Source organism: Polyodon spathula, chromosome 5 (genome assembly GCF_017654505.1).
Source record: "Polyodon spathula isolate WHYD16114869_AA chromosome 5, ASM1765450v1, whole genome shotgun sequence".
Classification (NCBI taxonomy): Eukaryota; Metazoa; Chordata; class Actinopteri; order Acipenseriformes; family Polyodontidae; genus Polyodon; species Polyodon spathula.
The window spans coordinates 49,129,221-49,155,402 of record NC_054538.1 but is presented as its reverse complement, the minus strand read 5'-3'; the positions used below and the strand labels follow the sequence as shown (position 1 = coordinate 49,155,402).

The window sequence follows — 26,182 nt, the reverse complement described above, 5'->3', positions numbered from 1 at the left end:
GGTGAAAAAAAAAAAATATATATATATATATATATATACACACACACACACACACACACACACACACACACACACACCTTTGATTTGGGAGATCAGTGGCAGAAATGTAGACAGGGTCACATAAGGCCAGTGAAAGTGACCCAGTCCTACAGAGAACTATCTGAAGAAATACTAGGGCATTTTTTCTTCTTCAGTGTCTCCATACAAGATGACAAAGCCTAACCTTAAACAATGATATACAATACTGTCTGTTTAATTCATTGTTTCATATTTTTGAAATGCTTTTAAAATCATTTCTTACCACTATTTAGAATAAATAAAGCCTCCTTTCCACCCGATTAGCTCCCCCCCAGACGTACTCACCCTGCCATAGACAGGGTTGGCAGCAGCCAGGACACTGCAGCGTGCGTTCAGCCTGGCATGGATGCCTGCCTTAGCGATGGTGACCCGACCCTGCTCCATCACCTCATGGATGGCAGTTCGGTCCATGTCAGACATCTTGTCAAACTCATCGATACAGACCACGCCTCTGTCTGCCAGCACCATGGCACCTGCCTCCAGCCGACGTTCACCTGAGTGAAAGGTGGCAATTTCACGATTACATTTCTTTCTTGAGGATGACATTGATACGATATTCAAATACGTAAGACAATAAGACTGGAGAAAGGAGCATCATCAATCAGATTCCGTATATAGAAAATACTTGCACTAGCACTAAATTTGCTAAATATATGATTATTTCTACAACTAGGAGTTTAATTAATGCATGTGCCTTACCAATCAATGCCCTAATCAATTGATTTATTTTAGCATAAAGAAGGGTGGGACAAATCACTTTGTAGGCTGGTGGCCATTTGGCCACTAGCTTTCAAAATATGGTGGTCAAGTAAACTTTTATTTTCAAATGGGGACAATAAGAGGAGACATGTATATTTTGCACATACATTGCTTTTGCAGGGATAGAAACTCCTGCTTGCCCGAGGTGAATTAAATCTGATGAGGACTAGTTGATGTCTGTGTCTCAGTAGTCCTCTGGGTGAGTAATTAAAACAAATGTACAGATATATAGTCTCACGTCCAGTCTTGCATTAAAAAAATACAGGGAAGTAAATTTTTTTAACGGACTGTAGCAATAGTGCTGGGGTGGCCAACCGGCGTCTCCCAAGCCGCACGCTGCTCTTTTGTGGTCAAACTGCGGCTCTTTGAACTTCCCATATATTTCATTACACAATGAATAAGTTATTTATTTATTTATTTTTTTTATTTTTTTTATCTGTGCATTATTTTTACAATAAGTCTCTGAGTTTTTTTTTCCATCACAAGCCGAACCATTTCTGACCTTAGCCAATCAGCAGTGTGGCAGCAACACTTTTTTGTTACATAGCAACTAACTAGCAAATCAAATCCACCCTTACTTTACTGTGCATTTGTTACTTGAGTTACAGAAGCTTGGAAACCGTTAACTTTACTTTGAACAGGACCGGCTTCTGTTTTGTTCATAATGGCAGAAAAAAGTAGCGAAAAAGAAAATCTGAAGACAAATATTGAACCTTCTTAACGGAGTGAGAGAGTGATGTATTTTTTTTTTTTGAAAGCAATGGAAAACTACAATATGGCTGATAAAAATAAATAAAAAAAGAAAACCAATCTGGACAGAGGAGGAAAAACATAATACTTATGGAGGAATATAATAAAGGAAAGCAAATAATAACAGGCAAATATGTCCGAATTTGACATATATATATATATATATATATATATATATATATATATATATATATATATATATATTCTGATTTCAGAAGAGCATCACAAAACACAGGTAAATCTACAAAAAATGTACACTAAACATACTTGTTTAAACAATTTGTATGGTTGTGTTCGCAACAAAAGTGAGAGCAGTACCTTGTGTATTTAACAGAATTAACCATTAATCTCACTTAAGATGTTATGCAACCAGCCAAGTGTGTGTTTTTTTTTAAGTATACATTTTTATAGTAATAAAAAGGCACCAGTTGCAAAAAAACGAAGTGCTGCCGCTGTATCTGAAGAACAGGGAGCAATGCGCGATTTCTTCTTGTTTGGGGTTGTTTATCTACTTCCAGCATTATACAGACATTTAAAAGGTAGTATTTCGGTCTGTATTTAGTTTGTTATTAATTGCTCGTCATTCACTGTATCTAAAGGATTTTCTCTGCAAATCTTTCTGCTAAGTGTGGCTCTGTCCTCTTCAATTCTTTAAGGGGCCTCAAAGGGACATTTATGTATTTTTAGTTATCCCCTAAAGTCGTTTGTGCAACTGTTAACTAACTTAAGAGAAATACTTAAATACAAATATTACTTAAGTAGAACATTTGGGAAAACTAAGTGGAATTTCACTTAAGGTGTTATGAAACCGAGCACTTGCCTTTGTTCAATTCTTCAAATCTGCAGCATTATTTCACCTCAAACCATGCCCGCATTGACAAAGAATTTCCAAAAGATTCTGAACTTCTGTCTTTAAAAGTTAATGCTGGAACCGCCATGATAGTCATGCGTTATATGTGCTAATTTCTATTTAAATATGGTGTTTCTGCTATACAAATGTTAGATATTATGTTCATGAATACATCTTTTGAGTTATACCTGGAAGCTTGTATTTCATTTTCATATCGGAGCTGATTAAAATGTACCCGTCAAAATGACTGCTGTTGGTAAAAAGCAAAAGGATAAACAGACGCAAATGCTGACCAAATTTGCCAAACAATCCGAGACCGCGCTCTAGCCTACTCCTAACAAGTGGCCTGGAACATTACCCGTGCAAACAAAAAAACCTATTTCGAAGGTGAGTTTGTGAAAACTTGCCTTAGGGATGTTATTGCTATCCTTTGTCCAAACAACAATCAACTGCAAAAGCAAATTTCAGACCTGCAGCTCTCGCATCACATGGTAGAACGTATCCATCTCAGATCTAAAAGCTGCATTCAGAACAATGTGCGTAGTAATAATACCAAAAGTCACACTGAGTACAGATCCTGCCTGTATGTGGTATAAGAAAACAAACGATAGTTAGCTACTCACCCAAACAAGAAACAAAAACAAAACTATGCTTTTACATATAGTGAAAATGTATTCGTTAGGATCAATGTCACGTATGTACTGAAAAAATAAAGGTCAGCTTCATTTAATAGTGTGTGTGTGATAGTAATTGTAGTAAAACATCAGTGAAATGCTAAATTAAGCACTTTGTCACTGTACATTTTATTTTCTCTTGGTCTGTGAAAGGATGGCCACCCCTGCAATAGTGAATAAGCATTCACAAATAATGCTTAGAAAACGGTCACTCGGAACTGGAACCTCCCTTCATCTCCCCTGCAATGCCAACCCCAGTTAATGACGTTTTATGTTTGTGTTCTCCTTCTGCGTGGGATGTGAACAGCATTCCCATTAAGCTTTTTAGATAATAAGAAACTTGCCATTTTGACTGAGAAAGGGTCAATTATCACAGTCATGCATTAACTCTTAATATATTTTTGTTGCATTATACAATTTTGAAACAATATTCACAAGTATCGCAACAATTTTACAATTTACTTTAAATTTAAACAAGACATTAATTGTGGCTCTGCCTCTGATTTTGAAACATTCTCTGATCCTATGAAACACTGTCGGTTGTTATCATAGATATAGACTGCATGCTTAACCCTTTGCAGTCCATTTATTCAGTGCTTGTCAGGTACGTCAGGTCCAAGTTATTTTCACATGCGCTGTTTATAATATTTTTTTTTTTCCAGAGTAAAACAGGTTTAAAAGGCATTTAATCGCAAAAGGACACTCGGTACTGTATGTCCAGCCAAGCCCCATCCCTTGTTCGCTGTATATTTCACATACCTCTTTATAGACATTTACATTTATAGTGCATACTGATAAATCCTCTCCTGATCACTCATTTTATCACCAAACTCCTCAATAATGCGATCTAAGTAATTATTTTATTATTATAATATCTCAAAAAGCTCTACAAATGTCCGTGAAATTCTCTGAGCGCTGGATGCAGAAGCAGCTACCTCCTTTGTTATGTCTGTGTTATCTCTGTAGTGCATTGGGTTATGAGATACACCCTTTTTTTCAGCTTCATTCGGCTCCTGTCTGTCTCACACGGCCATTTTTTCTGGAGAAAAAATGACTAGAGACCTGTGCTTTACATCTTTTTGATGATGTCGGACAGGGTCTGACATCTGACTGGGATGGGAAAATTGTAATGTCAGACCTGGACCAACATAGAACTGCAACGGGTTAATCTCTATGTGAGAACATAATGTAAAGAGCTCAGTGAATGAAGCAATGTCAGGGAGATGGTGATTCTTGTCTTACCGGTCTCCTGGTCGGTGGTGACGGCGGCAGTCAGACCCACCCCAGAGGAGCCTCGGCCTGTGGTGGGGATGGCCCGGGGAGCTGTGTGCAACACATAACGCAAGAGCTGGGACTTTGCTACAGAGGGGTCACCTGGAAGACAGAGGGGAAGCAACGTGAGGCAACCATCATCAACTGTCTTTAAATTTATTTAATTATTTTCTTTTAACATATAAAGCCATACATTTTTATAACACCAACTCAATACATCATAATACCATAAAAGTTTACACTATGTACATAAAGGACAGATCCTCTTATTTCCCCAGATTCTGACACTCTCAAACTGAAGTTACCAAGTTTAATCACAGTCTGTAAGTGATTCTCCAAACATAATAAAAATTCCAATGAGAATTCAGTGAAAGATTCTGGCTTCAGGACTGAATGCAAAATACTTGTTTTCACACAGTAATGCCAAAAGCCTATAATTTACTGTCAGCACCTATGAGCAGGATGTTAATATCGCCACGGATTCGAGAGCCGTTCTCCAGGACCTTTTCCACCCCCCCAAGCAGCATGCAGAGAATGGCCTTCTTGATGTACTCATGGCCGTGGATACTGGGAGCCAGAGACCTGGCTAGCTGGTTAAAGATATCCTGCAGAAGAGAGGGGAGAGGGAAAAAACAGGATAAACACAATGCAATAGTGCTAGGGCAAATATGTCGGCCACAATGTACTTTGCCTTATACCCGTTTACCACCTTGTGGAATTCACCACAAGTTTGTGGTGAATTCAGTTTCTAAAGCTTTAATTATAGTCAGGAGAACTGTTTCAAGAAATTATTGACTCCAGGGGTTTCACAATAGCCAAGCCTGTTTTATCTATGCACCTAAAAAGGGAAGTGTGACAGGGAGCGTGAGGATCTGACCTGCAAATCTCCCTCCCAACCCAAGAGGGCACTAAGCAGAGGTACTTGCATGCCTGTTCAGAGATGGGCCGGCTTGGAGAGAGGGTCGGAAAAGGAAGTCGGCCATCTTGGTGCAGGGCGGAATGACCACATTAGGAGACAAGATCACTGTGATCAGATGTGTTGCATTAGACAACTGGCAGGTGTGCTGAGTCACGCTGATTATGGGGTGGAGTCCCCTGGTATATAAGGGCTGTCATTTTGTAAGTGCGAGGCTTGTTGAAGTAATACTGGAGCTAGGTTCCTGAGCAGTGTGTTTGTTTATTTGGTTATTTTTGTGCTACGTTTTTGTGTTTATTGTCAGAGTGATCCCTGACGCCAAGGAGCTTCACTGCCAGCACTTTTCACCTTGGACACCACACACCCCGGACAACAGAACTGGACACTTAAGCACCTGAGCACCTGCACTTTTCACCACCCCAGAAGTGCACCCAAGGAGCTGAGAGGTACTCGCTCTGTTGGAACTTATGATTTATATTTTTGTTGCTTTGAACTGTGTTTTTTTTGTTAATAAAGTTCACCCTACCATTGTGGTAGGGTATTTGCAAATTCACAAGTGACTCTGTGACGTCTGCTCCACACCCACACCCACTGCACCGTCACAGGAAGGTAAAGAAAATTATGTAATAAACACTATGGATTTTCAGTTTAATGTTTACAAAACGTTGTTGTAGTAGCCACTCAATCGTAGTGGTCCTGCATGTAACCACTGATCTCAGCAGTAAGGATCTTTTAAAAAATAACAGCACAGCTGTTAGCTCCATTGCATAGTTATATTTTCTATGGATATGAGGTTCAATATAACACCTCGTGCACTGGAATTTGAATTCCATTTAGCAGTTTAAAGACTACAAGCAGATAGGATACAAAGATAGCAAAAAGACTGTTATGTGGTCAACTTTACTAACTTTTAAACTGGAAAATTAATCAGGACAAGATGTAATTTCAATTGTGTCCTTGTTTGATACACTTTTAGAGAATTACTAATGGCTTCAATGAGCTAAAATATCAGAAGTCTTTAATATATAGACTATGAAAGTTGAGTAACAATTCTCTACCTTAGAGCGAGCTTTGCTGAACTTCCTGATCTTGGCCACATCATCAGCCGAGAATAGAGGAGACACCTCTTTGCTCATCTGCTTCACATGGCAGGCAATCATGATGGTTCTGAGAAGGTGGGAGGGGGGGAGAGGTAACAAAAAAGTAACTAACTGCAGAAGTCAAACCAGGGACAACAACAATGCCCTTGCTGGTCTTAAGAAAACTTCCTAAGTCGTTGATCTTGTCTTATCTGCTGCTAACCATTAAAAGGGGTACACACAGGTCCATAATTTGTTTCAATAATAAAAAAAGCACTAAGAACCATAGAGATTACCTGAAAGTTCCCGAGGTGTATCCACCCATCTTTCCTGGCAAACAGCGATAGGTCCCGATGACCTGCACCCGGTCCCCTGGTTTAACCTGGTCTACAAGGTCACTGTCCAGCACAATGTCCACAGATCGCGGCAGTTGGCCAGCTGGTGCCTTCTCTGGCATCTCTTGAATGGTGATGGTCTGGTGGTCTTTGTATACAGACAGCCCGAACTCTGTCTCCAATGGGTTGTTCTCCTCATCCTGCAGGGAGCAATACAAAGTAAAGAGGATCATAAAATTAAAGATAACGCAGGGTACAATTTAAGCACATTGCATAACAGTTTTGAATCTTTCCAGTTTTTGGACCATTGACGCACCACAGTGGGATATCATAAGACTTCATTAGCTGAAAGCATTTTAACATCAGAAAATAGAACAAACATTTTATTAGAAAGAAAAGTGAGATCAAAACACATGAATAGATAAATGAATGAATGAATAGATAAATGAATGAATGAATGATCACAGGTGGTGGTTCAGCTTTCAAAAATTTATTTAAAAACATGAAAGTGATTTTTTTGAGTCGCCAACTTCATGAATTTTGTTCCATATGACATAGAATAGAGCATTTTTAACAAACAATATTTTTATCGATTTTTATGACTGGGACAGTCATTTGTTTTATCCTATGAAAACCCATAGAATACTGACCTTCGTGGGGTAGACAGCACTGGAGGGGAAGGGTTCCAGTGAAGTTAAGTCTGTGTATTTGCGCTCCATGGTTTTCTTGGTGGCAGCACAATAGTGGACGCTGCGGACCACCTTTGGATGCACCAGCGAGCCTGCAGACAGACAGAACAGAGGAGCAGGGATAAGTTATGAAGATAAGTAATGGAAACCAATTTTTTTAATTTTTGAAAGGAGGTGGAAAAGTTTACCCCAGCCATACTTTAAGCACACCACAGACGAGAACCAGAGTAAAAACTCACACTTTGTGACAATGCCCTCCACACAGACAACACTTCCCAGGAAGCGGGAGGTGAGTGTGCGTGGTGTTACATGCTTGCTGCCAAAGCTCCCCTCCAAACCAATGTAGAACTCCTCATATTGCTTGGCGTAAGTGGCATCAACAGTGGCAACCAGCTCCTTCAGGGCATGCTGGAATGGCAGCAATTCCTCAAACGCATTGTTTAGTAACCTAACAACATAACGCCAGAATAAGACACATCAGGGTCAGATACACAAAGCACTTACCACTATACGGTGTTCAAATAAAGAACTAGGGTACACCTTAGTTGTTTCTTGCTGGTTCTGTAACCTTAACAGTGGATGTTTTGTAATTATGGCACATCAACCCTGGGTACAAGGCTATTTGCGTTCAAAAGTCTGTTAAGAATTGTTATAGTTATAGCATTATGGGGAAACCACAGTGAAATATGTAAAATTCTATATTCTACATTGGCAGAACATTCTATTTTCCATAGACCTGAAGGGAAATGTATCTATTCAAAGATATGAGGATATTTAGTAAGCAAAAGTTCATAGTGGCAAAATATTCCTGCCTCCTCCCTCCTGTTTTTGCAGGGGTAGCCTGGATCAGCACAGCCGAGTTGACTCAGCCACAGCTACACTCACCGAGCAGCACGGTTCTCGTTCCTCCGTCGAAGGTCATTGATATTCACAATCAGGCGGTGCTGATTATTGGTGATCATGTCCCGTACTTTGCTCTGGTAAATTCCCTGATCTTGCTGTAACAAGTAAAGTACAATTGATTAAAAAAAAAAATATATATATATGATATATATATAATATTATATTATATATATATATATATATATTATATATATTATTATTATTATTATTATTATATTATTATTTATAATATAATAATAACGTTTTCACCAACAAAAAGCAAAGGTTTTTTGGTTGGCAAAAGATAAAGCAGTTTGTGATTTCGTTTACACTCACCCAGTTAATCAAAACCTGCAGGATTGGACAAAAAAATAAAATAACACCTGCCGTAATGAAGCATGTTATTTGTGTAGCTTGGTTGCATAAAAGCCCCATTTATAGGCTTCTTCTTACACTGCTGTAAGCACAGCAGCTACAATTATGTAAAAAAAAGTATGTGTAAACGTGGCTAAGGAAACACCTACAATCAAATCTTATACAATAATCAACCCTTGCAACTAGGAGATTCACATCATAACCAAATGTTACACAACATGAGCAGTGACATATATATATATATATAAAGAGAATAACAATTTATTATGATATGTTATTACATGGTTTACCGCATACTATATACCATCAATCACACAAGTTTAAAATAAAAGGTATATTTGATTTACATAAAATAGTAACCGATGGGCTACCAAAAGCTAAACCATGGTAGGCTGCCACAAATTTTGGTAGCCCACATTTTTCAGTAGATAAACATTTCCATTTAACGCTACGCACCATTAAAAAAATGTAGACAGATACATCGCTTCTGAGGGCCACTAATAAAACATGTCTTTGTTTGTTTTTTTAGCCGTATATAACCAGATACTGCCAAAGCTTACTAAGTTCGCCACTTAGTTTCTGTTAATATTTCTACCAAACAATAACAAGCTAATATTAGTTTCCTTATATAAAATGTTGGGAATTATGCTTGACAGCATCATTTGCATTTTTTTCCCAGACTTTATCCAGGCCCGGCGTTATGGGCGAGCAACTAACGCGTGATTAAAAAAACAAAATAAATGGAATGCCATGAATCTTAAGTCATGAACCAATCAGGATTGGATTCGCTGGTTACTATAGCTACCGCTTCAACTGAGTAGGCGTGTACTAAACGGGAAGTAACCTGAGCTGTTATCAGTCTGTCTGTACAAAGCACCCAAAGATCTTCTAATCGGAAGATCTTTGAAGTAACCACTTAAGAAAAAATAATCTTTAGAAACTGCCGGTAATCCCGCTGGCTTTGCATCATTACAGTTCGGTAGTCCGGACCCAATTTTTGGTAGTCCCGGGCGCCCGGACTACCGACTTGTCTGTCCCTGAATGCTTAAATCTTTAGTTTTAAATATAACAAATGTGTGTTGTGCATTTGTTGAGCTGCATTTTATCTCAAAATATTTATCAAAAATATAAAAATAAATTTACACAGTTAAAAACAAACAGCATTTGAGTCCCACCTCTGACAAAGTGGAAAATGAACAGAGGCAAAGCCTGCAGCATGCAAATCCAAGCAGTTTGACTACAATGTTAATTACCATAAAACTTGATTTAAACTAAAGTTTGCACATATGTACATTACTAGAAAAATTGTAATTGAAATTAACATGTTAAAGTCACCAGTTACAACATGTCTGATGTATAGCTATTTTTTTTTTTTTTAACCAACCTTTTTTATTATAATAAAATAACAGCAAAAATACAACCTGAGTGTCAAAATGATGGCCAATTATTGAAGGGTGGCACTTTTTAAGGCGAAGTGTCTCCAGGTACGGCGCACCAGCAAAATGCACAGTATTCTATTTTTCCCTGTAGGTGGTCATGTGGCACGCGGTGCTCATGTGATGTGGGTGGGTTGGGAAGAGTGCGAATGTAACAAGATATCAAAGACCTTCTACTAAAACAAGATAGTCAAAGATCTTCTATATAGACAAGATAGTCAAACATCTTCTATATAGACAAGATAGTCAAAGATCTTCTATATAGACAAGATGGTCAACTCCACTGATTTAACATTGAAACTTCCCTCCGTGCCTAAGTGGTGCATCATGAGAATCCAAAGAGTTCCGGTAGTGACTTTTCCCCTCTCTATATAATCTAAAATCTGCCTCATTTCCTATTCCAAGCCTTCTCTTTTTAAAACGATTGCATTTTTAAACACGATTCACCTGGATTTATTTACAGACACCCCTCCTTAACACATACATGTTATTATTTCTACAATCGATGTTTTCACCTGGCCTGACAAGAGCTCTTTATCGCCGAAGTGCTGTCAGAAATTGCCAGTGTCATACATAGTCATGAGCAGTCAACACTGGAGTGTGATTTGGTAGCAGGTAGATTAGGCCTTTATTATTAATGCAATCACTAATACAAATAGTACTAATGCCTCGGAGGTGTCCCGCATTTAATTGTGGCAACACAGTAAAAGGAAATAGTAATATCTCCTTTTCAATTTTCCGAGGGTTGATCTTTCGTACGTTTTAGAGCTCCTGAATTCAGCTTGTTATTTATATACAGCAGATGCTGCAGGTAGCCATCAAAAAGCTGTCATTATCTGAAAGTTGTTCATAAGCGAAAAGCCATAGTATAGGATTGGTTCCTGTAAAAATGTTAACATCAAAAGCTGTCTTTATTGTATAAATGCATCATCATTACTGTCTGGATCTATTAATTAATAGCCACTGCTTCATTTAAAAATATGTATTTCTTTAAGAAGCTTGCCATTGGCTGAAGTCTGTTTCATATCCTTTCTCCTTATATGTATGATCCATTATTTACACATTATTAAAAAGTGTCTATTATTAAAAATACAATGCCATTATTGAAAATAGTCTTACTAAAAATACTTTGTATATTTATGTCACTAATTAAGCAACTGCTTCATTTAAAAATATGTACATTTACATCTCTTTTTTTAAATTAAATACCAGCTTGTATTTATATTCTTAGCTCAGTTCTCAGGTACGGCTGCAATTCATGACTGAACAGTTTTGAATACTCTAACAATAATAGTTCTTAATGTATTTTATGTATGTTTACTTATATCCTTTTAAACTTTATATTTCATTTACGGATATCAAAGGATCATCCCGTGGAAAAATCAAAAGGGAGAAACTACAATTCTTTTCAATATTGCCACAACCTCCGAGGCATTACACTGTAGTACTAGTTGTTGTCTAACCCCTTGACAACCAAACCACACCCCAGTCTTGACTGTTCATGAATATGTATGGCAGTGGCAATTTCTGACAGCACTTCGGCGATAAAGAGCTCTCGTCAGACCAGGTGAAAACATTGATTGTAGAAATAATAACATGTATGTGTTAAGGAGGGGTGTCTGTAAATAAATCCAGGTGAATCGTGTTTAAAAATGCAATTGTTTTTAAAAGAGAAGGCTTGGAATAGGAAATGAGGCAGATTTTACAGTATACAGATAGGGGATAAGTTGCTACCGGAACTCTCTGGATTCCCGTGGTGCACCTCTTCAACAGGGACGGAAGAAAATGAGTTGACCATGTTGTCTATATAGATCTTAGACTGAGCTAAGACACAGGTCGTGATCTTGTATCCCAGAGCTGGCTGCGCTTGCTGCACGTGGCTGCTGTGTTTGATGTCACAGCTAGCACTAGAGAAACACAGAGCTTGCTGCATGTGGCTGTTCTCTGTTTGACGTCACAGGTAGCACTAGAGAAACGCATTCCCAGAGATTGCTTCGTGTGGCTGCTCTGTTTGACGTCACACTGCAACTAATAACGCCTTCTCCAAACCTTTGGGAAACTTACCAGCAACATCACCTATTTATATTCTAGTTGCATTATTAATTACTTACTCTATTTGTTTGCTGTATATAATGAAACTTAATTACATTTATTTTTATTTATTTTATTTATTTTATTTATATAGCGCCTTTCATACCATGGTATCTCAAAGCGCTTTACAGACAGCATGTATCAAGAAACAAGACAGAACAGTATAACCACACAATTAACAAAATACAATGATGATATAATAACAATAAATAGCAAATATCTAGATAGGACTATTTATTTATTTATTTTTTATTTTTTTTATTTAGTTGTTGCCAGTGATTTTTACCTGTTTTCTCCCTAATTCGGAATGCCCAATTATTATTTTTATCCCGGTTCACCACTGCAACTCCCGCGGCGACTCGGGAAACGGTAGCAGACACACGTCCTCCAAAACGTGTCCTGCCAGTGGTCTTTTTTTTCCCACTGCGGGTCAACAGTGAAGCCACCAGACCCATAGTGGCGGAGGACAACACAGATTTGAGTGGCTTAGACAGCAGACCCTCAGTCGCCCTATCATCCACAGCTGTCGCTGGTACGTGATGAACCAAGGATTACCCTGCTGACCTGAGCTCTCCCCACCTAGTCTGTGCTCGGCCAATTGTGCGCTGCCCCCTAGGAACTCCCGGCCATGATCGGTGACAGATTCGAACCAGCGATCTCCAGGTTACAGGGCACATCCTGCACTCCACGCAGAGCATAGAGTGCATCCTGCACTCCACGCAGAGCGCCTTTACTGGATGAGTCACTCGGGAGCCCAGGACAATTACTTTAAAAAAACACAGGAAATAAGTAAAAATAAAAAAAATAAAATAATAAATAAGAACAACAAATAAAATACAAAGTTAGCAGATAAAAATAGATAACAGCAACTTTATATCTAGATTAGGTTAAACAAGCTGATCTATATTGATTTAGAAATGCTGACTGAAGCAGCATCTCTAACAGAGAAAGACAAATAGTTCCACAGCTTGGGAGCATTAAAACAAAATGCACTTTGTTCTCTCCTTTTGAATTTTACCACTGGGAGGCACAAAAGTCCAGCGTTAGCTGCCCTTAAAGTGCATAGAGGTTTATATGGGGACAAAATCTCTCTTAGGTACTCTGGTGCTAAGCCATTTAGAGCTTTATATGTTAATAAGATTTTAAAATCAATTCTAAAATGTATTGGAAGCTAGTGCAATGAGGCCAGCACACGTGTTCTATGACCCCGTTTTTTGGTTCTAGTCAGAACCCTAAGACCTGATGTGGAAGTCCAGCAAATAAAGCATTGCATTAATCAAGTCTTACTGAAACAAAAGCATGAACTATCACAATGTATGGTGATTGCATTAACTTGCGGTCCATTTTAATTTTAATTTTTAAACATTCTATAGATAGATAGATCTATATAGATAGATAAACATTCTATAGATATAGTTTCTGGCTATACAGTCAGTTTGATGTAACTGTTGAACATTAACTTTACTCTAACAGTATACACTACTTATCATGGATTAGTACATTAGGTTTACTATTAATTTAATATTTTATATTGATCAATTAATTCATTTTTGTGGGTAACACTTTAAAATAAGTGTCTAATGAATCATGAATTACACAGGAACAAGACCTGACAAGGCTGTTCACACTTCTATGCATAAAGATAACATGTCGTTCACCTCCACTAACAAGATGGCAGCAGTAGTTTTAGTGGTTATTTGCATTACGATGATTTCTGCATCATCTCTTTGGTTCACAGCCACAGCCACCCCTAGGGTTATATAAAGAAGGATAGGTCAGTCAATCCCTTGATGCAGTTCGGGATAGCAGGCGCCGTAACTGGAGCCTATTCACTCAGTCAGTACTGATAATAATATATATTGTGAGCAGGGAGAGGGTTAATTCCTCCCTGCTAAGAAAAAAAAAAATGTGCAAATGCACATTTGTTAAATGTTCAATTGTTTTATTAGTAATAATCCCCTGCACCTGGCTATCATTGTAAATTAGAGCCAGGTGCAGGGTATTTAAAGAAAGCAGCCAGTCAGTTCAGGTGCTGCTGGGGTGTATAGAAGCCTGCTTGGTGGTGTGTGCAAGCACAGAAAAGTAAGGTAGTGTTAAAAACCTTTTCAATTTGTGCTCAACATGTTTGTTTTTTGTCAGGTAAATGGCTTAGCTATCCTGCAAGATAGTTAGGTTCCTGTCTTTGTTTTTAGTTAGTGCTTGAAAGTGTGTATGTGTGTGCATATCTCTCTCTCTCCTATAATATATACACACACATAGTGTGTGGTTTTGTTATTTTTTTTTTGTCACAGGACCATTTTTCAAGTGCACAGTTTAATAGGGGGGGGGACTCCTTTCCAGTGCTGTTCCTGATAAGAATCATGGTTTTTGGATATTGTTTAGATGTACCAAAGCTAGTAAACAAGCAGCACAATGTTGTCTGCATTGCAGGTTACTCCTGTATGCAGAGTTTTCACACTCTACAGCTGCTGCAATTAGACTAATCCAATGTGGACCTTGGACCAGAGCATGAGACTACTGCATGGTTCATCCATTTGGTCAATGACTGGTTTGACTTGATGACATCCTGGAATCATCTGTATGGTGGGTAACTTATAAACTTACAAGTATTATAGAAAAAGTGTACTACTGTAACAAGCCACAAGTAATTGCTTAGATTTTACTCACCAGGAAATAACTACTTTCACCTAGATAAATTCTTCATATCACATTTTAGTATCAGTATTGTGTGTTGCAATATGTGCTACCGCAGGGGCAAAGTGGAAGCTTGACTGACTTCAAGAATTGAAAGACCAGTATAATTGGAAACTGGAAGCCCTCGCACACAGGTGTGCGGATGGCAACATGTGCCATGCTAGTTATGGCTGCCTCTTCTGATAAAGAACTTAACTGTCCCACTGTTCATTCCAGAGAAGGTAAACTAGGTATCAGAACTTTGTGGTTTGAGTCCTGTTGTAAATGTTTCATTGTGGCTGAATCTCCACTGATGCAAATGAAAACCTGCACTCTCAACTGCACTCTAACAATGCAATTCATGCACAAGCTAAAGAGTGCAGGTACCGGTTAAAACTTCTATCTCAGTTTTGAGAGTGAATTCTAATCATGACACTAACAATCCCAATATCCATTGATTGTACAGATACCATAAAATCCCAGCACCGGATGTATCATCACAAGGATGATGAAACTGAGGAAGCAATGGAGATTCTGTGTGCATCTCCTGTAGGAGTGGCTGACACTTCGCCTTTAGACTTCATAAAATCAAGGGTTCTACGTCACTGGGTGGGCTGTTCTTGCAGAAAAAAAATGGAATCATGCTAGTTATGGTTAAGGTTTTGTCTTCATGAAAATTGAAGTAGGTCAAAACTATCACAGCAAAGCTACATTACACCAAGACTCCCCAGCTATTAACATCTCAAAACCAAAAGGCATCTACAGCATACTTCTGAAGCCATTTACAGTTGTCACAAAAAGCTGCATAGTTTTATGCAGGACAACCATGAATACTTGATGTCATGTGAACACCGCATTGCGTATGTGTGGGACACTTTGGATAAGTGCACTCAGTGTCTGCCCACCTGTCATCAAGTCTCTCTAAAAATAAGACTTGCCAAAAATCACACTGCATATGCTGGTGGAAAATGCTAATTTTACTGTAGGAGCAAATGTGAACTGAAAGTTTGAAAAAGTCTGCTCAAAGGGCCACAGGTACAGTAGGCAGACATGAGGTCTCAAGCACAAAACCTATTAGGACATCTTCATGTTTCAGGCAAACGGGAGACATTGTCTGCTCCCTCCTCTGTAACTCCATCCTCTCTACTTCATAAACTTCCCTCCTGCTCCCAGCCCCCTCCATAGATAGAAGAGGGAGCAGACGATGACTCCCGTTCGCCTGTAACATGTGTTAATAAGGACACTACCCTAGGACTGGGAAACACTGACACGATGATACATAATATGCATGGCATAGGTTATTCTTTACTAAACGTTATTCTCAAAAAGGAGTCCTTCAATTTGCGCATTTCATGTTGATAAACTTCAGTCTCATTACTTTATATACAATATATTTGTAACTTTTAAAACTAAAGTTATTATAAATAGAAACCTATTTAAAAATACTTCAATAATAAATGAAGAGAATGGGGATTATCATAGTGATGAACATGTTCCTCTTAATTTATTACAACTCCTGTACTATTTCATTTGGTGAAATGAACTGTTGTGAACTTAAAGCCCATGGTGAAAAGGACTTTGAGTCCTGCTACTAACCTACTGCAGCCATTCTCAAATTGGACCATGTATACATTACACGATCACACAAAGGCTATTGATGAATACAATTTACGTCTAATTTTGACAATTCATGTATTTTTTTTTTTTTAACAAATATGCGAACGGTGAAATTCCATGTCTTGTCCTTAAAATCAATATACATTAACTGTAGTAAAAGTGATTTTAGCTGTTCTGTGTAAAGCACACTTGATTTTTACTATTTCAGTTATTTATGCGGATGAGATTTTAAAATAATGGCAAGAAACATTTCGCCACTAGCGTTGATAGATTGCATTGCGAGTCTACTCTCAAACGTTCACTTCTGGGCTCCAGACTAGAGCTCCGTTGTTAGCCCCGCTAACCTTGTGACATCATTGTCCCATCCTCCCTTTATAGTCCTAGAGCCAGCCTGCCGCAGCTACTTTGCAGAGCTGCGCTAGGCTCTGCAAGAAATTTCAGCGGGTGGAGCTTAGTGACATCACGCATCTGTCCAGAACAGGAGAAATCCGCTGTAAGAACGCACCTACAGTCCTGGCTTTCGGTAGTTCTCCACTTACAGTAGGGAGGGCAAACTTAATCTCTGTTTAACTATCAAAAAATCAAATGGACTTTTGTAAGCGGTTTAACTGACTTGCATATATCTGAAAACAAAAAAGCGCTTTTTTTAAAAAAAAAAAACACCAAACCTTGCTTAAACTTTCATATAGGGGCCATCTTGCATTTTACTTTTAAGTCTGTCGACTTTGAGCTTTCGTAATTAAAACTGTAAACAAATTTTATTATTTATTGATGGGACTAACAGGACCACTGCCTACTCCTGGGATGCCAAAGAATCCACCCAGAACTGCCTGGCATTTGGTTATTAAAATAAGTACTAGTTACAGAATGTTTGAAGCCTTTATTAAAATGTGTTATTACCACATGCCTTTCAGTGATAAATAATAAACGGGACTTGCACGCTATGTGCATACATTGGTATCGTCATCACGCGGCGCTTCAATGTATGATGTGTAGCCTTACTTTAGCACATCAGCATTCTTCAGTATGTACAGGAGCCGTACGCATGTTACTCTTCCAGCTGCCGCCTATTGTAGACTTGTAGCTTATAGAAGAATGACTTGAGTCTTGTGACATCAACGGAAAAATAGTATTAATTTAATATGTACAGCAGCCGTACGCATAGCAACTGTCTATTTAATAATCAATTAGATAAACGATACATACGTTAACTGCATATTGTCTTGTAAATGAAAACTTGGCAGGGTACCATAATCAAACATACCCACACACAATAAATGTAAGCAAGTATACTTCCTAAACATAAAATAATTTCCATCAAATCGCTGACGCTAATTTTCTGATATAATTAGTGTTACTTCGTTAGTAGTAGAATGGTATATGATGGAATCTTGTTTGTTTTGTAATATACCTTTGTAGCTAATACTTTTAATTGGCTAAACTCACCTCATCATCCAAAAAATCCAAATAATCTCTCTGAGCCTCCCTCAGTTCTCTGTCATCAACGATTTCGGCTGCCATTCTGTCAAGTGGAGATTTAATTGCTTATTAAATAATTTCAATTAAGTATGGTAGGTACCACAGCCCCAGCAAAAAACGTGTAGTACACTACTTCTCTGGCGCGAAAATGTTACATTTTCCCGCCAGGGATGGCGACATTGAATGGGAGTCTCAAATACGATTGGTCTAGATTGCAGATTATATTTACATATCACGTGTACTGGCACAGGATATCCAATACTAAATCGCTTTATTTAAAACCGGCTTAACTGGCCAATGGTATTGAAAGTGACAACTTCATTTCTCCACCTCTTCAGTGGGTTGTTGGTGGGAGGGCCATGTAGTCTATATTCAGTCATTTTTTGTGAGAATAGAGACGCCATCTTATCTAGGGTATATACAGTGGTCTAGTTCTCCTTTTTTTTTTTTTTTTTTTTTTTGCGTGTTATTTGTCTCTCCAAATTACAAACCATGCTTACGCCGTTTTACTATGTGGAAGTAAACTATTTTATATACGTAAAGGATCGAGCTGTGAAAATAGGAATAATGCATTTTGAAGCAACAATTAATTTTACGCGCCAAGTCTGAAAACTAAGGAAGGGGAGGGGAAATCAATGGGTAACAAATAAGGAGGCGTATTTACTTTATTGGGTCATTTCTAAATAGCGTTTGTTTACTGGTATCATCTGTATAAATGGTTTAGCAAATGAAAATCGGTTGAAGTAGTAATTCAATATAGTACGCGCACTTTCTTACAATTAAGACAATTGGAACATGTGCGAAGCTGTGCCCTATTAGTTATGTTAATAATCGCAAGTGAATATTGGGTGCCACATATATAAATCACCAGATTTTTTTTTTTTTTTCCTGGATTTAATTTAAATTAGTGTGTGTAAAATTATATATAGAGAGAGAGAGTAGCGTTAAATTGGAAGTTTAGTGAAGACCACGTGAGTACATTAATTATTGTAGAATATACCAATTCATAGCCAGCCAGCATATTTGTGAATACCAACACATGTACAAAAAAGTAACAATTTTATTTGTCTTATCGCCGGTGTCAGTTTGAGGCGCAGCTTCGTGGTCGGCAAGGTGACACAGCTGAGAGAATTTTTATCCTGTCATCCCGTCTGGTGCAGTCAGTTTCTCAGCACAGTACAGTAGTTAATAAGTAACGAGGTGCAAACAGGTGATTGGTCGATCTGTATGAGCCTTTACGAAGGCGCTTAGTTTTTTTCTATTTAACAAGTTCTACATTTATAACGGTGATAGTTTAGCAAAATAAAATTAAGCCTATTTTTAGGGACTCCAACTGTTGTTGATTCCAACTTAAGCACTTCACATCAGGACTAGCATGTTTCAAAAGTACTAGTCCTTTGTGCTAGTAGCACAATAGTGTTCGTTTCTAACCCTGTTAATACGTACATTTTAACAAACATTAAGTTTTGAAATTTGCACTTTCAAATATCATTTATAAATATTGAAAATGATTGTCACAAATTCAACATTTAAAATCGATTTGATAATTCAATCTGGCACCATGAAGGTCTAGTGTTGTTATCTACATGTGATTTGTATGAGGCTTTTCCTGTGTAGGATGGTGTAATAATGCCTTTGTTTTCCAGACATACAGCTATCACAAGATTTGTTGGGCGTTGATTCACTGTTGCAGCTGCTTCCAGAAACTTACCAAGCAGAAGTATGTGTTGACTTACAAGTTCAGTGAAGACCATCTGGAGCTGTTTCTTCAATGCTGTTTGGAGATTGTGTAATGTCAATAGGTATGTTTACATGGCACAAGTATTCATAACAAGTATTTGGAATACTAGGATAGTCTGAATGCTCTGTATACGTGCAGGCAGAACTCTCTCATTCCTTTTGTATTCTACATTTACAAACATTATATTCCTTTTGAGCCATTAAAGCATATGTTCCTTGCTTTCCCACTGCAAATAGTGCTGATTTGTAGTAGATTAGTTTGTCTTATTGTAAAGCTGGTGGTGTGAACATATGTTTGTTTTATTTTTTTATATATGGTCCCGTGTAGGTGCTTGTGGGTCTTAATTCTGTGCAGTGTGTTCATGCAGGCATGCATGTTTGTCTTCATTAATATAACAAGGAGACAGATTGAAGATGAGTTGCCCCTGTTTAGCCAAGCACATCTCTGAGCCTACAGTAAACAAATGCACAGTAGAATAACAATTCAAAGAAACTTTGAAGAAAAAAAAATGTATGATGGCTATTTTAATGTGATGTACTGATAGAATTATTTTCCTTCAGTCTAGTCAGTCAACTGGTCAGAGTAACTTTCTTCAAACCCAATGTTCACACTAATGCAAAAGTGCATCTGTGAGAGAGTGCGCCCTTTACATAAATACATTTTTTAGTTTTAACTTTTTCTACTTACTGGTTATAGGCAGTGCTACAATAAAAACATTGAATACAACATCTAGTTTTTTTTTTTTTTACACTTGTTAATTTTAATAAGTTGTGTGAATACACACCTACAGCAAAAGTACAGATGTTGCAAAAGCTTTCAAAGAGGAAAATGTAGAATATGTGCTTGTTGTTTCTTCTAGTTTAAAATGTTAAACTTGTTTTTCCATCGTCTCCCCTTGCATCGCATGACGTGTACATGTTAAGGTACACTGCTGTGCTGAAGGGGTGCACTAGCTCACGGGAGGCACTTTCACATGCAACGCTGTGTCGGTGAAGACAAAGGGTGATTCAGCACAATGTACTTCATAAGGTTGAAGTAAGGAAAGATTTGCCCCACTTCTGTTTTTGTTTTTCATTGTTTTGGGTGTCTCTTTTTTTTTTTTTTGCTTTAGTACTGTACTTTTTAAAACTTTACATGATTGCAAACTTGATCCACAGTTCTCAAAACCCCCTTCATGATTTTTTTTTTTTCTGCCATCCTTTTAAACACTTCCACACCTGTTTCTTGCCAACAAGCTGTTTTACAACTTTAAAATCCTTAATAAAAGTGATGTCTCAATCAGACCAAAAGTAGTTGTGTTTTCTTGCGTGTGCCGTCATGTTTACTGCTCTGGGTTATGCTGTTTACATGGCTTTATATTCCCCTAGTATTCTGCATACTAGTGGAATATGCCACCTCCAATATTCCGACTATGCAGAGGCGGAATACTCCTCCGTATTCAGAATTCTGAATACTAGTGGTATATTACCGGCCATGTAAACACACTGGCTGTTTACTGCCATTTTGTTAATCTGAGTTTTTGCTTGTGCAAAGCTGGTGGGTGTGACTTACGGGTGTGTGTATATATACTATTTTATGTATTCATGTAATTGTGAAGCAAACTTCAGACGTATGCGTTTGTGTGAAAACACGCAACCAATACAAAATGTTTGCAAATTGACCTTATACTTTCTTGTGGGTTTTTTGTTTTTACTGTAACACGTGGATGGAATAACAGTGCTACAGCTGGCCAGTTCAAGGCTGTCTTCAGTCATCTCGTGACACGCTGCAGTGTTCAAGCAGGAACAACAGGAAATGTAACAGCACAGGACAAGACAGACTTTGAGTGACACATGGAAGGAGAATTTTGGAAGCAGATGTGGGAAATTCACCATTTGTGGACTGTGGCGGTCTACATGACCACACCTGCCAATGAAGTTCAATATATTGGTTGCAAATGCTAGTGTATATTGTGTGTGAAAAAGTGCTGCATGAGCCTCACGACCACCCACCCTCCAGTATTCATTGATCCTTCTACAGTACAAAGGTTGCCAGTGCAAATTCTTCTCTCTTCCTCCAAACATATTGCTTGCTTGAAGAAAAAGTTGTTTTGGATTTGTCTGATCATTTTATATTTTGCAATTCTAAAATCTTTGAACTACTGTACTTAAGTTACTTCATACTATGCCTGAATTTGTTATACTGTGTGATGTGTGTGTATAGTATTAATGTTTTAAAAAAGAGGCCCAAATTTATAAAGGCAAAACCTAACAGTAAAAAGCCATGTAATGTGTGTGTTCAGTACACCTGCACTCATTGTCAAAATAACCTATTTTATAAGACTAAAGTAGGTAAGTAAAGCAGATGATTCCACGAGCAACCAATTTAAGTACCCCTCCCTGCAATTAACGGTGGAGAATTACACACCTCTCACAATAAACAGCGGGTTTGGGTCAACCCTGCGTGTGTAGACTACACGTTCCAAAAGAAAATGAATGGCATACAGAGACAGAAAGAAACAAAGTTTTATTTACTTACATCCATGGCAGTCAAACGGGTGGATAATCCTTCCATTGTTGTACAGCAATATGTTCAGCAACAATACAGCTGCATACGAACAGTCTTCAGTTTAACTATGACTTATCTTAGTCTTGCAGTTACAACTCTCCTTTTCAGCCACGTATGTGAACACACTTAGGCCCCCTACAACCTCAACTGTGAACGGAAATTTTAAGGCAACCAAGAGACGGCCCAAGACCGGCTCAGTAAATGTGAAGGGGGTGTTAGACTTTTTCTTTGGTGCACCTCGAAATACTGTTCTTTTAATAATGCTCTTGTTAGAACCTTGCTTTGCAACTGTGAGGAGACCTTTTTTAAATGGATTCTGTATTTTCTATTTGTAGACTCTCTTTTCACATGTAAGCTATGAAACATGTATTGAAAATTGGAGTTTGCAAAACAATATGGTACCGGTATTATAAACTGTAATTTACAAACTGACTTGATCAGAAGGGTTAAAAAAAATGCGCTCTTTGCAAAATGTTATTAAATGTTTCTTTGTCCTTGAAAACTATGTCTCCTTGCTGCAGACAAGTCTCCCACATCACCTTGCCTTTAATATAGCCTACTGTCTGACTGCGGCAAATTAACTCCTGCTTTTCTTCTTAAAATAACCATGCAAATACAAGACCGCAATTACTGGCAGCTTTAATAAATTAGATGGAATATTTAATAGACCTAATTTGCAAAATCCCCTCCCAATTTTAGCAGTTTCATTCTGAAACGCCCCAGAATTACATATGCATCAAGGGCTAAAGCGCAGAGACACTGCCCTCGCAAATCACGTCTTAATTGTGTGTTTGTGCCATTGCCTGTTTTTTTATGAATCATCCAAGAATTCAGAACCCTCAGGGCCTGTTTTACGGTGGTAAAACATTCACAATCCTTTATAAAACTGGACCCAAGTCTCCTTGGATAAAGGCATCTGCCAAATAACTAAATAATAATGTTCTGTTTCCTATGTATCTTACTATTACATTTCTATTAAAATCTACTGTACTTTAAAATGATACATGCTTACATTTTTCTTTATACCCTTACATAAAATCTTGATTTGTAACAGATGGGAAAATTATAAAAGTTATCAAGCTGCGGAGACAAGGTCCCCCAAGATGAAATGGTAGATCAAACGCAGCCTATGATGATGATGACGATGAGGAGGATTTTAAAGATGACCAATGGGATGACTAGTGTATTTTCTCCCTATAGAATTAAGACACTAAATTGTTCCTGACTTTCAAAATCTTATTAAAATTATAATGTAAATGTTTACCAATTTGCTGTTTATTTTTGTTGCCTTTTGCTTTTTTTAATGAATATGTGCAAATCATCATATAATCGGTAAAGGTTTGTTATATACCTTATGTAAAGTTACTCCCTATTAACTTGTGTAATTTTACATCCAGACAAATGCACTCTTGTAAATTTTAATGTTATGTTTCCTTCAAAAATCCTTAATGTTGCAATTGTTAGTTTATACAAGATAACACTATTTTCATGCCATACTTTTCTGTACCTTAAGTGTTCTTATTAAAATCCTAGTATTAGCACTTTTTTTTTTTAAGCTACAGCTCTTAGGATATTTTTAGGAAAACGCACTATATTAGTATAATAGATATTGTAGAACGTTTATAGCTATGGTAGTTCATTACAAATTATTATTGATGTTCATGCCTATCAAAAAAAAAAAAAAAAAAAAAAAAGGGTATTTATTTTATTTATTAGTATGACAAACTTAAAAAGCCTGCAGAAAAAAAGTCAGTCTCCTAAGCTGTCATTAGCTGTCTGACCTTCTCTATTACCACCCTTCATTCTGGGTTTTTCTTTAACAATCAAAAAGCACACCAGTTTTGTAAATCAATATTTTCACATAATATTTGGGATTTTAATGTATTATTGGAACAAGTCAAAGTTTTTGATCTATCTCCGCTCCTATCTGTTGCCCAGACTTGTAGTTGAGTCAGAGTCACGAGTCTGAGTCCTTAAAAGAAACTCCACTTGTTGTAGTAGTGGTGGGAACAGTTTACCTAACAATTATGGTGTGATATCCCTCAGGAAAAAGGCACAAATAATAAAAAATTAAAAATACAAAAAATGTTTTTTACTTATTTTTTTCTAGCTAGATTATTCTATTTGCAAGCCTTTTTCAACTTCTCTGTCACTATTTTCTTTTGGAATTGGAATACTGTTTGAATGTACCTGAAGTTTATAGATAAGATTTAAGTTCAAGTCTGTGCATGTTGTTTTTTACTTTGATAGAAGCCGTGATCTGGAATATAGAGCCAGTGTAGTGTTAGAAAGTGGTACATCGTCAGAATGCGGTATGTGTACCACAACTTGACTCATGTAATGGCTGAAAGTGATGTCAGATTGCACGTTAACCCTAACCCTAACCCAAATCAAAACCTATCGGTCAGCGCCTGAGCATGCAACCTCAATGACCCTAGTTCCCACAGAGGGCAATGAGGGACCTACCACATTCAGGCGGTAGAACCTGGAAAAGGTATGCGGGGTAGCCCAGAACTGACGCCTTCTCTGACCGGACCTTTTCGAGAAAGGGAGAAATGGCAGAGGAGGGAACGCGTAAAGGAGCGCTCTGGTCCATACATGGGCTACGGCATCGACGCCGAGTGGACCGCCTCAGCGGTGGAGGCAGTATAATAGGGGGCAGTGTGTCATCTCCGCAGAGGTGAAGAGATCGACCTGTGCCTTCCTGAAATGTTCCCAAATGTGTTCCACCACCTGAGGGTGGAGCCGCCACTCCGAAGGATGGGGGCCCTCCCTCAAGAGGTCCGCTGCCTGATTCTCCACGACCCAGAACATGCGTCGCCCGACGGGACAGAGGTTCCATTGTGCCCAAATCAGAAGCCTGAAGGCTAGGCGATGCAGCCCCGGGGACCGAAGGCCACCCTAGTGGTTGACATACGTCACCGCTGATGTATTGTCCGTGCGGATCAGCACATTTCTGTTCCGTACCATAGGTAGGAAGTGCTAGAGGGCAAGGAACACCGCCTGCAGCTCCAGCATGTTGATATGCAGGAATGTCCAACGGCCCGACCAGGGTCCGTTGACTCCTCTGCCTTCGCAGACTGCGCCCCAACCCGAGTTGGAGGCATCCATCATCACCACCCTGCGGTTGTAAACCACTCCCATTCGGACTCCCTGACGCAGGTGAGAGGGAATTCTCCACCAGTGCAGGCCGCCGTACACGCAAGGCACACTGTTGCATTTGGGATGTAACCGGAACGCACTGAGCCACATCTGTACTGGGCGCATGCGCAATAAACCCAGCTTGATTGCTGATACTGCTGCTGCCATCAGACCCAGTAGTTGTTGGCACAAAACAAGGGGCACCCTCGATCCCTGTCGAAATAGGGAGAGGTGGTGTTGCAGAGCTGCTACCCTGTCGTCCGACAGGTATGCGCACACCGTAGTGGAGTCCAGCCGGAGCCCCACATACGTTATGCACTGCACCGGCGTCAGACGACTCTTGGCATCGTTTATGGTGAGGCCCAGCCTCACTAGATGCTCCGTCACTGGAGTATGTGACGATGAGTTAGCATGTGGAAGCATTTCTGTTTCAGAAACTGGTTGAGAAACTGCAGGTCCAGGATGGGGTGAAAGCCACCGTCCATCTTCAGTACCAGAAAGTAGAGTTAGGGTTAGGGTTAGGACCCTAGTAGGACCCACGTACACAGTTGTGACGTCGCGAAAAGGAGGGGGTCCCAAGTGAAACTGAAGCGTGTAACCGTATGGTACGGTTGAGAGCACCCACACATTGGAGGTGCAAGCGCCAGTAGATCAGCTGTTGAGCCGTGAATTGAGTATGAGGCCGCTAGCCTTCAGGGTCTCTGCTGGAGCGGCTGAGGCTGGGGCGGGGCTAGCGGTGGCAGTTGTCGTCCAACAGAGCGGCCTTATCAGCATCAAGTACACGTGCCTGAGACGGCC

At 38.7% G+C, this 26,182-nt stretch overlaps 1 protein-coding gene across 1 annotated transcript in view; it reads right to left on the bottom strand.

Annotated features, from left to right (window-relative positions):
- The window catches only part of mcm3 (minichromosome maintenance complex component 3), a 36,744-nt gene extending 18,651 nt beyond the window's left edge, over positions 1–18,093 (bottom strand). The window contains exons 1-9 of the mRNA XM_041250691.1: positions 17,923–18,093; positions 8,288–8,400; positions 7,642–7,850; positions 7,364–7,494; positions 6,675–6,913; positions 6,358–6,466; positions 4,835–4,988; positions 4,354–4,485; positions 364–572 (exon numbers count right to left, since the gene is read on the bottom strand). Of these exons, the coding sequence (XP_041106625.1) occupies positions 364–572; positions 4,354–4,485; positions 4,835–4,988; positions 6,358–6,466; positions 6,675–6,913; positions 7,364–7,494; positions 7,642–7,850; positions 8,288–8,400; positions 17,923–17,997 (1,371 nt within the window). The 5' untranslated portion in view covers positions 17,998–18,093. The remainder of the gene's footprint in view (positions 1–363; positions 573–4,353; positions 4,486–4,834; positions 4,989–6,357; positions 6,467–6,674; positions 6,914–7,363; positions 7,495–7,641; positions 7,851–8,287; positions 8,401–17,922) is intronic.
- Between the last annotated feature and the right edge of the window lie 8,089 nt (positions 18,094–26,182).